At 39.8% G+C, this 12,384-nt stretch overlaps 1 protein-coding gene across 1 annotated transcript in view; it reads left to right on the top strand.

The window, feature by feature from the left end:
• Positions 1–12,384, top strand: part of arap2 (ArfGAP with RhoGAP domain, ankyrin repeat and PH domain 2) — a 155,294-nt gene that overhangs the window by 75,482 nt on the left and 67,428 nt on the right. The window contains exon 14 of the mRNA XM_033983754.2: positions 714–888. Within this exon, the coding sequence (XP_033839645.1) occupies positions 714–888 (175 nt within the window). The remainder of the gene's footprint in view (positions 1–713; positions 889–12,384) is intronic.

Genomic DNA, 12,384 nt, shown 5'->3' on the forward strand with positions numbered 1-12,384 from the left:
CCACAGATCTGACTTGAAGCCTGGCCCAGTAGCGTCAGATGCTTGTCTCCTTGGAAATAGACCAGCTTCACAGTACAACACTAAACAAAGCAATAATGTCACCATAGAGACAAAACAGGGCTGGCTGTAGACCTATTGATTAAAAGCCCAAGCAATGAGAACACACGCAATTAGAAATGACCAAATCTCAATCTCTATTAAAATGTGATTAATTGCAAAGAAATGACCTATGCCTTGCACTTAAAAGCTGTTTTGGATCAAATAAAATCAAACTACTTTATTTGTCCCCTAGGGGCAATTTAAACACATTAAGTTGTCTTGATGTAGAACAGGAGAATGGATCAGGATTAGGAGGGAAGAGCTAGGAGAACCCGTGTCAGGGCAGTCAGATTGAGGAGGGAAACGGCTTTCAGGAGAAAGGTGCCCTTCCTCCTCTGTGACCTGCAACCGGGACACTGCAGCCGATGTCTAGATGAATTGTGGGAACTTGGGGTGTGATGGGTCCTGGAACATCCTGGAACAATGTGTTGCTCACAGAAGGAGTCCAATCATTTTGGAAGAGACCTTTAGGATTTTCTGCAGCCTAGCCTTTATTTATTTATAAAGTTGTAGCAGCAGATGTAGAAGACAGTGAGAGTTCTCTCAATGAGTGCACTTTAAAAGGTAGATGTAAGGATCGAATTTCAAATGTCCTTTGATTTTGTTGTGTGCAGGCTCTGTGTGCTGCTGTGGTGTTGCCGAATGTCCTGACCACAATGAGCCTGGTGTTCAGTGGAGCGGATGTCATGTGCGCCACAGGTGACCCCACCTACTCCACCCCGTACCTGCTTGCCCAGCGGGCAGGACAGAAGCTGCAGATGGAATTCCTTCATCAGAACAAACTCTCCGGTAACTGCTTCTATCCAGTCTCTGAACACTTTTGGAATGTTGTAGTATAGCTGGTCTTGTATAATTCTGTATTATTATTATTAGTAAATACAATTAATTATACAATAATCTTTTAAGGCTATTGTTTTTACCATCGGCTTCATGCTTAAACAAGCCAATCATGTTGAACTCCCTTTAACTGCAGTTGTACAGGCGCAGCAGGTTTTCTGTGTTTCCATTGCCATGAATAGGAAATGAAGGTACAAAACCTACCTATTAAAATACAGTTTGAGTCATTTTTCCTGTGCTCCTGTTTGCAATTTGAATTTTGTCCCTGCCTTTGTATTGCACCTCGTGTTGGTGGCATTGCAGGCTCTGCACAGATGTGCTGTGTGCTGCTTCCTTATGGCTCTGTGCTTTGTTTGACTCGACACTGGGCTGATGATAAAAATGTATCAGATTAAAGGAGAGCGGAGGCCGCGGCTCGGGCTGGGCCACACTTTCTCAGGGACTGCCTTTTACATAATGCATGCGCTGCATCTGTGCACACTCACAGCCACACAGCCTGTTAGAGGCTCCTAATTGCGAGCATGGGTCACCTGGTCGTCATGGCAATGCCCATTACTTGAAGGTGTGGAAGCTCAGATTTAAAGAATGCACAGGTTTAGTAAGGAGCTGTGTAGTGAATCTGAAAAGACGGCATATTGACAGTAAACTAATGGGAATTTTAAGATGCACACTATTGGAGTATGTAGCGTGTTACACAGATTCACTAGCAGCAGTGGTTAACAAAGTTTGTCTGTGTAATCCCTCAGTTGTTCAGGTTGGTTCCATAGTAAAAGAAAATTCAATTCAATTGAGCAGAACTGGATGAGTGGGAAAATGTCAACCTAAAACTTTTTAAATTATTTTTTTTCAACAATTGTTCCACAGCTCATTTCATTGTTTTGGCTCATGTAACATTTGAATGATATAGCTTCCTGAGTTCTTGTGTCAAACAGGAATGGGTGATATAAGAATAGAAAAAAACAGATTCAATCTCTCAGGATACATAGAAATTGCAATATACACATTTTCCACCACCTCCACAAGTATGCACAAACTAAATGTTATCTGGCCCACTAGTCTACACAGATGTGTCCTTAAGAATCCCTGCACCAAACAATTGAAATTCCCTCTCTGACATTTTGCCTCTGTCCCGACATACAGAGTTGTGTAAGAACTGTTGTCTGTGCTTCTGGTCCAGGGAGGTTTGCTCAAAGACTTCTCCAATTTTTTGATTAAGCAGAAAATGAAGTTGCTTTGCTGCGGTGTGTCGAGCAGAAAATGGGAACAATTGAACACCCACATGACAAGCTCCCCACTGTACAGCCTGGTGTTGACAGAGAAGACAGAGACAAAAAGACAGCCACAGAAAAGCTCATATTGAGGACAATATAGTTTAGATGAACTTAGATCGAGTTATCCTAAAAGTTTTATCTGCTTTGTTTAGCTGAAATGTTGAGGTTTTTGAGTATAATGGTCAAAGGAGACATATTATCAGAAATATAACTTTGAATCATACTATAATCATTTGTTCCCTCATCATCAGTATACTTTGATTGATTTATGCATGTTTGAGTAATCCTGTTTTTGAGGATTGAATGCAAAAATATCGGTTTTCGTCTGCGACCTATCTACGCCTACTGCTTTGTACTTAGTTAGGACTCTGAGTTATAAACTTGGGATTAAAATGTGTTAAGTAACCATTCTTCCAAAATAAAATAATGAAAATCCACTGGTTGCTGGGGTAAAATGCCACTTAGAAGGGGCGTGGCTCCTCAGTATTGAAGTTTTGAACAGTCAGTGAAGTCGGCGTAAAGGTTTTTAGTGTCACACCATTTTAGATCAATATGGTAATCTGCTTATGTTGTAGTTTAGTACGTCTCCTTCAAACTTCATCTGCACTTGATATTGTCAGTGAGTGTACTACCATGCCATTATGTTCATACCTGCAGTGCCTTCTCCTTCTCTCTTTGTTCTTTATCCCAGCACTTCAAAGCTGCACTCCAGGCCCTGAGTCATCTACAGTGAGCCGCGAACCAGACACACTCTCTCTTTCTCTCTCCTCCGAGTGAAAAGCCCCCCCCCCCCCCCCCCTTGCAACGCCTGCCGTCATGGTGGGCGACTGAAATAAGCTCACCATAAACAAGCGTCAAAACCGCAGCCAACAATTCTCGCCCTTAACGACAGCGGCCCAAATTGAAGTACAAAACATTGCAAAACGAAACAAAAACAGGGAGAAGAAAAACACAGATCTATCTCAAATTCCCATGGACGTATATCACCATGTCCCCCCGCTCCCAAACAGCTCATTTGTTACTCCAATCCACCAGTGTTAGGACATCCACTGTGGCCTGATAGCATTGCCACTTCATTAGCTTCTTCTCCTGCCGTATACCCTGATCCCCGGCGGGCCTCGTTCTCCCGCCTACACCTGCTCACCCCAGCGCCCGGGGATAACGCATTTGCATACCTCCATTCCAGATTTCCATTAAAAAGCCAATGGCACATCTCCCAGGCAATGTCTCCATGCGTTTTGGGGGACCCTCGGGGGCAGCTTCAGTGATGGCTCTATCCCTTGTTGTCCAGGGGCTCGCTCTGTGGTAGTTTGTTGTATATTTTGGGGTTCGGTTATCATTTTTTATGTCAAGGCGAGTCCCGCTTGTAACACCCTCAAGACAGTATAAATAAAAAAAATAGCTTAGAGTCCATTGCTTTGCTATCCAAACAAATTGACTTTGCTGTTCAAAGTGAAATAAAAGAATAACTTGTATTAACTTAACTTTTTGTGTGTTGACTCCTGGGATCAGAAATGGTTCTAGAAAGAGAATAGATATTTCCCAACACACATTATTTATAATCGGATCTGAGTGTAATCAAGTCTGAGTATTGTATATTTCCTCAGCTGTGGGCCCGATGCCTTAGTGGAGGGTCTACGCTCTTAATTTTCATTTCATTTTGTCGTTTATATCTTTATTTATACAGGGAGATGCCCATGAGAGACTCTCCTTTGCATGGGTGCCTTCTTCAAATACAGAAAAATACAAACAAAAACAAACATAACAAGGAAGTACATTTAAAACATTAAAAATAGGTGAGGTGTGAGTATAAATGTTTGAAATATATTCAATTTTTGTGAAGCAAAACAACCAAAACCCCTTTTTCCCCCATCTAATTTCTGCTACGGCCAGTCCTTAGACTTCAATACAGTTGTAATCGTATATTATACGATATAAGTAAGATATAAGTTCTCATATCAAAGTTCTACAAGCAAGTGAGATATTCAGGCAGTTGTTTTGCAGAGTAACTTTTTAAATATATACATATGAGGCGCACAAGTTTTCATTTTGTAAAACGTGTTAATTTGATTTGGTGCCTTAAGCTTTATCTCAGACGCGTTCTCGTGAAATGTGCTAATAGTTCTAAATTTGATATTTACATTTGTTTATTAAACAGCTGGTCCTCCTATGGAAAGATGCAGTGCGACTATCTGCTCTACACTCCACTCTCAATGCCTAAACAGTAAAGACACCGTGTAAGCATAGTGTTTTATGGCTCCTCGTCCCTCCACCCAAAGGGCCGCTGTATTGTAAAAACCAAGCTAAACTGCGATGCCTCTCTCTGTTGACATCGTTGCTTCTTCTTAAATGACACACAGCGGATTTGGAAAGCCTGAGAAGTTTTATTGTTACCACCCGAGCCCCCTGCACCACCCCCATCTCAGAATCCAGCGGAACATTAAAAATTTATCCCGCCGCCTTTTCTGTGGATAATAAAAAGATGAACAGCCGCGCACACACTTTAAATCAGAGCTGATGTTTCTTCACTGAGACTCTCTCCACAACATGGCGTCTATCTGCACCACTTTCGGTTCCTCTCGGTTTTATTTTGAACTCAAATATGAAGGCTGCACAAGAGCTGGGATGGGTCAGGAGGTCGCCGCTGCTGTTGAGTTTGGAGAGCCCTTGTCTGCGCTGACGAGTGGCAAATATCGATGATTTTTTTTTTTTTTTTTAAGCATGAAAGCGTTCGAGTGTTTACATTATGTTTATGCATGTCACATACACTCCGAGGATCAGTGAATATGCTTTTTTCAAGTTCCTAGTTTAGCTGTAGTTGTTGGGTAGAATTTTGTGAGAAAATAAGTAAGCACGAAAGGCAGTGAGATACATACATTTTAGTATTCAATGGATAAAGTTTTCCAGTTATATATAACAATAAACCCCTTGAAGGATTGCTACACTAAACCGTCACCACCAGATATTCTAGTTGGTTGTCAAAAGTATCAAAAAACAGATACTAGATACTCATTTGAGCAGGTATTGCCACTCATAAGTCATATTCACAGAACATAAATGAACCTTGAATGACTTTAGAATTATCTTGAGCTGTATCAGAACAAGTTTAAGACCACATAGACTAGACCTGTCGTGATAATTAGAAAATAAATATTTGGTTATTTTTTGGCAATATAAGTTTTGAGCAGTAGAAAGTTGAATAAATAACTTCTATGACTCATTACAGATGCAAACTAGGAACTAAAGCGTTTCATTCTGCTGTTTATTTATTGCTGCTCGTGATTTAGAACAGTTTTTGTGGTTTAAATTTGCTCTTGGGTTATTGAGTCAGTGGCAGTATTTACTTCAGCAACATATCGAACTTCCAAATTTGTTATCGTGACAACATAGACTAGCATACACCCATGTACCACAATGGAACATACCTGAACAACTGAGGGATTACATAGATATGACACCACATGGTAATATAAAAGTACTAATATTGATATTCTATTGTCTAAAGAAAGAGTTTTTATTATCATCATCCTGGTATTGTTATTGATATGGTGTGTTATTGATATTGCACGCCAAGTCTGTCCCTTAGGATTTAAATCGAGTTTGGAATTTCACTACCATGACTACGCTACTTTTATGCACCAAAATCTTCTCTCCATTCCCTCCCGCTTCACCCCAGTGTCCTCAGCATTTCGGGGACCACTTTGTGACCGTTGCCGTGGGCGACCAGATGGATAATTGAGCACTCCGTCATGTCGCCTCCCTCCACCGGGGACTCGGCCAATCAGCACGCACGGGGCCTCCTCTACGCTGCCCTCCAACCTCTTCCCCTCACCCCCCCGAAGTAGACCACCGAGCAGTCTCATCTTAACAGAGTCCAGCTTTAGACTCCCCCAGGGACTGCTGAGAACCCACACAGAAAGAGCCTTGTTGCCACTCCAACCACTCGTCTTATTTACATTCTCAGAAGCAAAGGGGGACTGGAAAGATGCTGTGTGGAAAAAAAAACACAGAAAAATGACTGAAATCTTTTTCTGCAGTTGGCTGATTACGTCCCCACACATTCTGCGTTGACAGAGATGTTATTGACAAACATTATAGCACTTTGAAGCAGATGTTTGTGTTCGGAATCCCATAAAGGCCTAATGTCACTCAGCTCTGTGCACTGAATAAAGAGTGCAGTAAGCCACTTAATTGGTTATACTAAAAAGATTTGTAAACAAATTTCGGTAGAGATTCAGTCATTTCTCCTGTCCAATCCTCTGTCAGTAAATGTATGTGGTTTGGGGCAAAAAAAAAAAAAAGACTTAGGAGGACTATATTTGAGATTTTTTTAAATGTTAAATGACAATGATTAAAAGTACTCTTTAACTTTAGGAAATTGATAGTGAAAGACATTTAAAATTTTGGTTTTAATAAGACAAAGTGAAATCAAATTGGATTGATATTGTGAATGATGGCAATTTTGTTTTTGGTCATATCACCCAGCCATACTTAATATCTATCCAAATATTTATTTCTATTGAATATGGACAGTGCACATTGATGAACATTTCTGTAAATGTCCCAGTTTTAGCTGGGCTGTAGTCCCTGGACAAGAAATAGAGATGCCAGCAACAGACACACAGAAAACACAACAGTATAAACGTGAATTGAAAAATGATATATAAATATAGAGATGGGCCGAGATATTGGAATGATATAAGCCAATATTTTGTTTTGGATAGTCTGCTGCCTAAAAAATACACATAAATCTTTATATTAATGATGATGATTAATGATATTTAAAAAGGGGAAAATAATCATAATCGGCCTAAAATATTATCCCAGACATACTGGCAGAGCTTATCGGCCATCAGTTGTTCTGTTTTCTAAACAATCAGCATCTGCCATGAAAAAAACGTATGGGTTGATCTCTATATAAAAATATTTAGGAACAATGTATTTGAAGTGAGGTACTTGAAAATGACCTATGACCTTAAAATGAGCACTGTTCCCATGTGGAGTGTAAACACTCTTTTTCATACTGCATTGGATTTTATTTAATACCTTTTTTAGACACTCAAATGTTTTACATTGTATTATTAGTTTGCTCCCCACTCATTGCGTTAGTATAGCCACATCTGCCCTGTGCTTTATCGACACGAAGGCGACTGCCAATCTGCAACAATGCTCTCTCCGACCACCGCCAATCACTCGTTCACGCACCACAATCATATTATGCATTATGCAAGTGTCTTGTCCAAGGACACAATAAGCACTAGTAAGACTTGGGATTGAAATGCTCACACTTTTTTAAACTGTCACCCTAAAAGCATGTTATGTTTTGATAAAATTATCTGTTTCCTTCCTGTTTACCCAATTTATTTTTCTATCTTTGTATCTGATAAAAACACAATACAAATCTTATCTCTCTATTAATATGCATACAGGTAATGAGTTTGACACCAGCATGTTCTTAAATTATCTGTGATGTGTAGCTGTATTACTGTATGTTTTGTCAGATTTGTCCATGAAGGTGGGGAATGCCAACGCAATTAAAAGTATTTTCAATTAAAGTTTTTGTACCTCACTTGATGAGAGTCATGGAGGTACAGAAGATAACATCTCCAAGATATTACCAAGGCACGGGCAGAAATTGTACCCCAGCATTGAAGTTAATTGAATTTTGTGTATGATAAGGTTGGATGTTGAAGCTAGTATGTAAAATGAAAATAGTAAAACATGAAGCAAGAGTGAATAGCAAAAGAAAAATTCAATTCTGTCAACTGGACAAAAGTTTTACAGTGACTTTTCACGGCTTCTTCATTTCTGGTTAGATTACTGGTGGACGCTGCCTTATATCTATCTGAAGGGAGGCGCAATCTACACTGAAGCTAACATACCGATTTGTTTACAGTTTGTGTTTGTTAGCCATTGTTAGTGACCTCCACTAAATGTGATCTGTGGATGGGTCATAATTTGTATGATCGTTCAGGGCCGTAATGGGTGCTCCATAAACTGTATATATAAATGAATATGCTCTACATGATCACGATATTTTTATTTTGCTATTGTGTCCGTAAATGAAGATATGAACATTAATAACAGACAAATCAGGCGCTTTCTTTCCCAGAGGTCATTTCCGCTAACGTTAACAACAGGTTTGATTGACAGCTTTGCTAAGCATCGGCTCCTGTCTAAACCAGATGCGGGCGGGACGGGGCGTTACCTTCAACAGCCTCAACATTGATTGGATCTTTGGTTGCTATGATACTCACAGTCGGAATTCCAAAGATGGAACTCGCCTCCAAATTTGCCCTAATAACTGCTAACCAAAAATGGCCTCTTTAACTCCCCTTTCAAGCCATTTCTTTCTTTGTTAAGATCTGTACCTCACTATCTTCAAAGGAGTGGTTAGTGGCTTTGAGATGGAGATGTACAGCAGACTGAGGTCCCAAGCAGCTCTTGCGACGGTGTTGGTACATTCTCTTATATAGTGGCTGTTTTGTTTTTCCAATATAATGCTTACTGTAGTCTTCACTGCACTGAATGGAGTAGACCACATTGCTTTTTTGTGGCTAGGGGTTTTGTCCTTTAGGTGAAGCAAGGGTGAATTGGTATTGGTAATTTTGTACATGGATTTTTACACTTTGAAATTTCCCTAGAACACCTTATCTCTCATTCACAAAACACTGACCACAACCATGACTAAATAAATAGCAGTTTGAATAATCATGTTTTATGCTATGAGTGGGGACTGTTGATAATATTATGGCGACTCTAACATTGGAAGGTTAAAGCCACTTTAAAGTACAGAGGAGTAATCGCGAACCTGTTTGGGAACGTTTTTCTTCAGGACACTTGGCAATAACACAGAATAAATCCTGTCTTTGTATTTGAAGGACAAGATGCAGATAGGACCTGGGATTACCTCTATCTCTCTCAAAGTGCCCCGTAGTCGCGCTAGATAGAGGATTAAAGGCATTATTGACATGTAAGTGTTGAAACTGGTCATCTTATCGGATAATAATAAGATAATTTATTCTAAAGACCGGAGGGCATCATGGGAGTCTAATTGAACTAATTTATTTCCAGGGAGAGAAGTGTGAATATGATGCGTATGCAGTTATGTACATGCTGGTCACTGCTGCTATGAATACTTCAGACTATGAAAGTACCTATATTACCGCTATTTTCCTATGTTATAATGTTGTCTCATCACAAACAGACCTGGAGTTGTGTTTTGTTTCATTGACATGTTTAACACACAAACCCTGCATAGTTAGGCTGAGTTCTTCTCTCAATGATGTCATGTGGTAACACAAGAAGTACTCCACTGTGTTTTTAAACTCCATACACCTTCACTAAATTCATTGGGTGATTTCAGCCATGGAATTGCCAAATTCATGACATCACAAGGTGGAACAGAGCATTTTGAGCTTTGGAGATGTAGACAGACTAATAAAGGGTTACTCAAACATGAATGAAACAAAACACTACTCCGGATATGTTTTTGATGAGGTAACATTAAAACATGGCTTGAAGGTCACAAGTCGATTTTGTGTAATATGTGACTTAAATGTATATTGTATCGCTCTAGGCCTTTAGTTGTTTAGGCGATTAAGTGATAAGCCTGCCACAATAATTACCAATAACAACTATATTGACTCATCAAGTCAAGTCAAATTTAACAACCACAGCTGCCGAAAGTTCTGTACAAAGGCAAAATAAAGTGCAATCTTAAAAACATGCAAAAATACAGTAAAACAATACAGTACAAGAGTTCTGCCAGTTCAAACAAATGAGTTTTCAAAAAGATTTAAACATATTTAAAGATTGGTCTGTTCTAATACCCAGAAGAAGATTGTTCCAGAGTCTGGGACCAGCTACAGCAAAGCCCAATCCCCTGTAGTTTTTAGTTGGGATCTTGGAACATCCAAAATCATCTGGTCTGCTGATCTCAAAGTTCTACTGGGAACATTGACAGAAAGAAGCTCAGAGAAATAGAGAGGGGCCAACCCATGGAGACATTTAAAAAACCATCATCAGAATCTTAAAGTCAATCCTGAAGCTGACAGGGAGCCAGTGCAGAGAAGCCAACACAGGAGAAATGTGCTCATATTTCCTGGTGCCCGCGAGTATGTGTGCCGCAGCATTTTGGACTAACTGTAAGCGGTGGATGAAGCCCTGGCCTAACCCACAGTACAAGGAGTTACGGAAGTCTAATCTGCAGGTGATGAAGACATGAACGACACACTCCAGGTCAGTGTGAGGCAGGTCTGGCTTCACCTTACTAAGAAAATACAGCTGGCAAAAGCCTGATCTGACTACCTGGATGATCTGTTGGTCAAATTTGAAAGAACCGTCTAAAATAACACCAAAACTTCTGGCAGACTGATAGCAGTAGCAGCTCAAAAACCCCAGAGAGGTTTTGGCATCAGTTAAATCCCCCAATGAAACAATTTCTGTTTTTGATTTAGTTTTAAAAAGTTTAGAGCCATCATTCAATATGTAATGATATTTTTTGGGGGTCATTATTTGTCACGTGTACTTTTTTATTGGAAATTTTTTGGTAATTTTTCCATAATGTTAAGTGTTGCATTATGCTATTCATTTATACAGCTCAACAATATTTGACAATTGTGTACATTTAGAATACTTTTTTGTGAATAATTCTGCTTTATGGTTTGGTTTCAATAGTATTGCAGTCTTGAGTGCAGTTTGAGTCAGAAACAGGGAGATATGTAAAAGTTTTTTGCCACATCCCCCTTTTTAGTGGACTAATCGATCGGCAGCACATTTCTTCAGCTGATCAAGAATTTAGTGGGTTATGTTGTTACGACCCAACTCGTGTGCGAAAGGGAAGTAACAAAAAGAAAACCAAGACGGAAAAATGGTAAAATAAGAAGTACCGTAAATTTCGGATTATAAGGCGCTACTTTTTTTCCACGCTTTGAACCCTGCGGCTTATACAGCAGTGCGGCTTATTTATGGAATTTTACTGGATAACGGCCCCTGGGGGGCGCTCTCTAGCTGTAAACGTAAAAGTGAGACAGACGTGGGGAAAGATTCTGCTCTGAAGAATTCACTAGTTTTGATTTTGAACGATCATTTTGCGCATCATGAAGTGGATATGATGGAGTTTTTAAGATAAAGAAGGAAATAGAACAGGGGTCGGCAACCTGTAACAGGCAAAGAGCCATTTGGACCCACTTTCCACGTAAAATAAAACGCTGGAAGCCGCAAATACTTTTTGACATCTAAAATGAAGATAACGCTGTGTATAATAATAATAATGTAACGGAATAATGTAGGTTTTATTTTCACGGACAAGCCTTCTATACGTGGCAGATAAATATGGCAAAAACAACTTAAGTGCATTAAAAAAATACAACTCACCAAACCGCTGCATCAGAGGGAGCCCTGCTTTGATTATGTGATTGTCTACTCTGCTCCGCAGTTTCTTTAAAAAAAAAGAAAAAACTCTAAAAGCGTATCGTTTAATCCCAGGTGCTTATTCTCCATGTGCCAAAGCAGTTTTGAAGGTTCCATTGCCTTATTTGCTTTTCCCGCATATTACGCAGAGCGGACTGTGCGTGAGAGTCACCTGCAGCAACAAACCCAGATTTTAAGTAGGCATTGTCTGTTAAATTTATCAGTTGTCCTTTTCCCCTTTGTTAAAAGCTCTCCAAAGACTTTTGTTTTGGCTCATTTTCACTCGCTTGTGGCTCTACTTTTGGGCGTCGTGTCTGATGTGTTATATGTGAAACGTCATCGCGGAGACAAGAGCAGATAATAAACTTGCTACTACATCAAATAGATTTCTGTAGCGATTTCCAGCAGGATTTTCATGATACATCTACGGACGAGCTTATTAGTGTGTCATTAGGGACAGGCGAAAGTTGCTCCTGACCCCTGTGCGCACAGCGTCTGAAAATCAGGGCTCTTTACGCAGGACTGTGAGCTGTGACTGGGTGTTTGTTTTGAACATTGTTCCGCGAGTGTGACGCTTATTTTGAGCAACGAAAAATAAGAAAATATAATTTTATTTTAAGATCATAATAATTTTCCAATTTAAACTACAACAAAAAAGAGCTAACACAAATAAAATACACTTCAGCCACGCAGAGCCGCAGTATAAGGCTGAAAGAGGCGCATACGGCTCCGGAGCCGCGGGTTGCCGACCCCTGAAATAGAG

Source organism: Periophthalmus magnuspinnatus, chromosome 18 (assembly GCF_009829125.3).
Source record: "Periophthalmus magnuspinnatus isolate fPerMag1 chromosome 18, fPerMag1.2.pri, whole genome shotgun sequence".
Classification (NCBI taxonomy): Eukaryota; Metazoa; Chordata; class Actinopteri; order Gobiiformes; family Gobiidae; genus Periophthalmus; species Periophthalmus magnuspinnatus.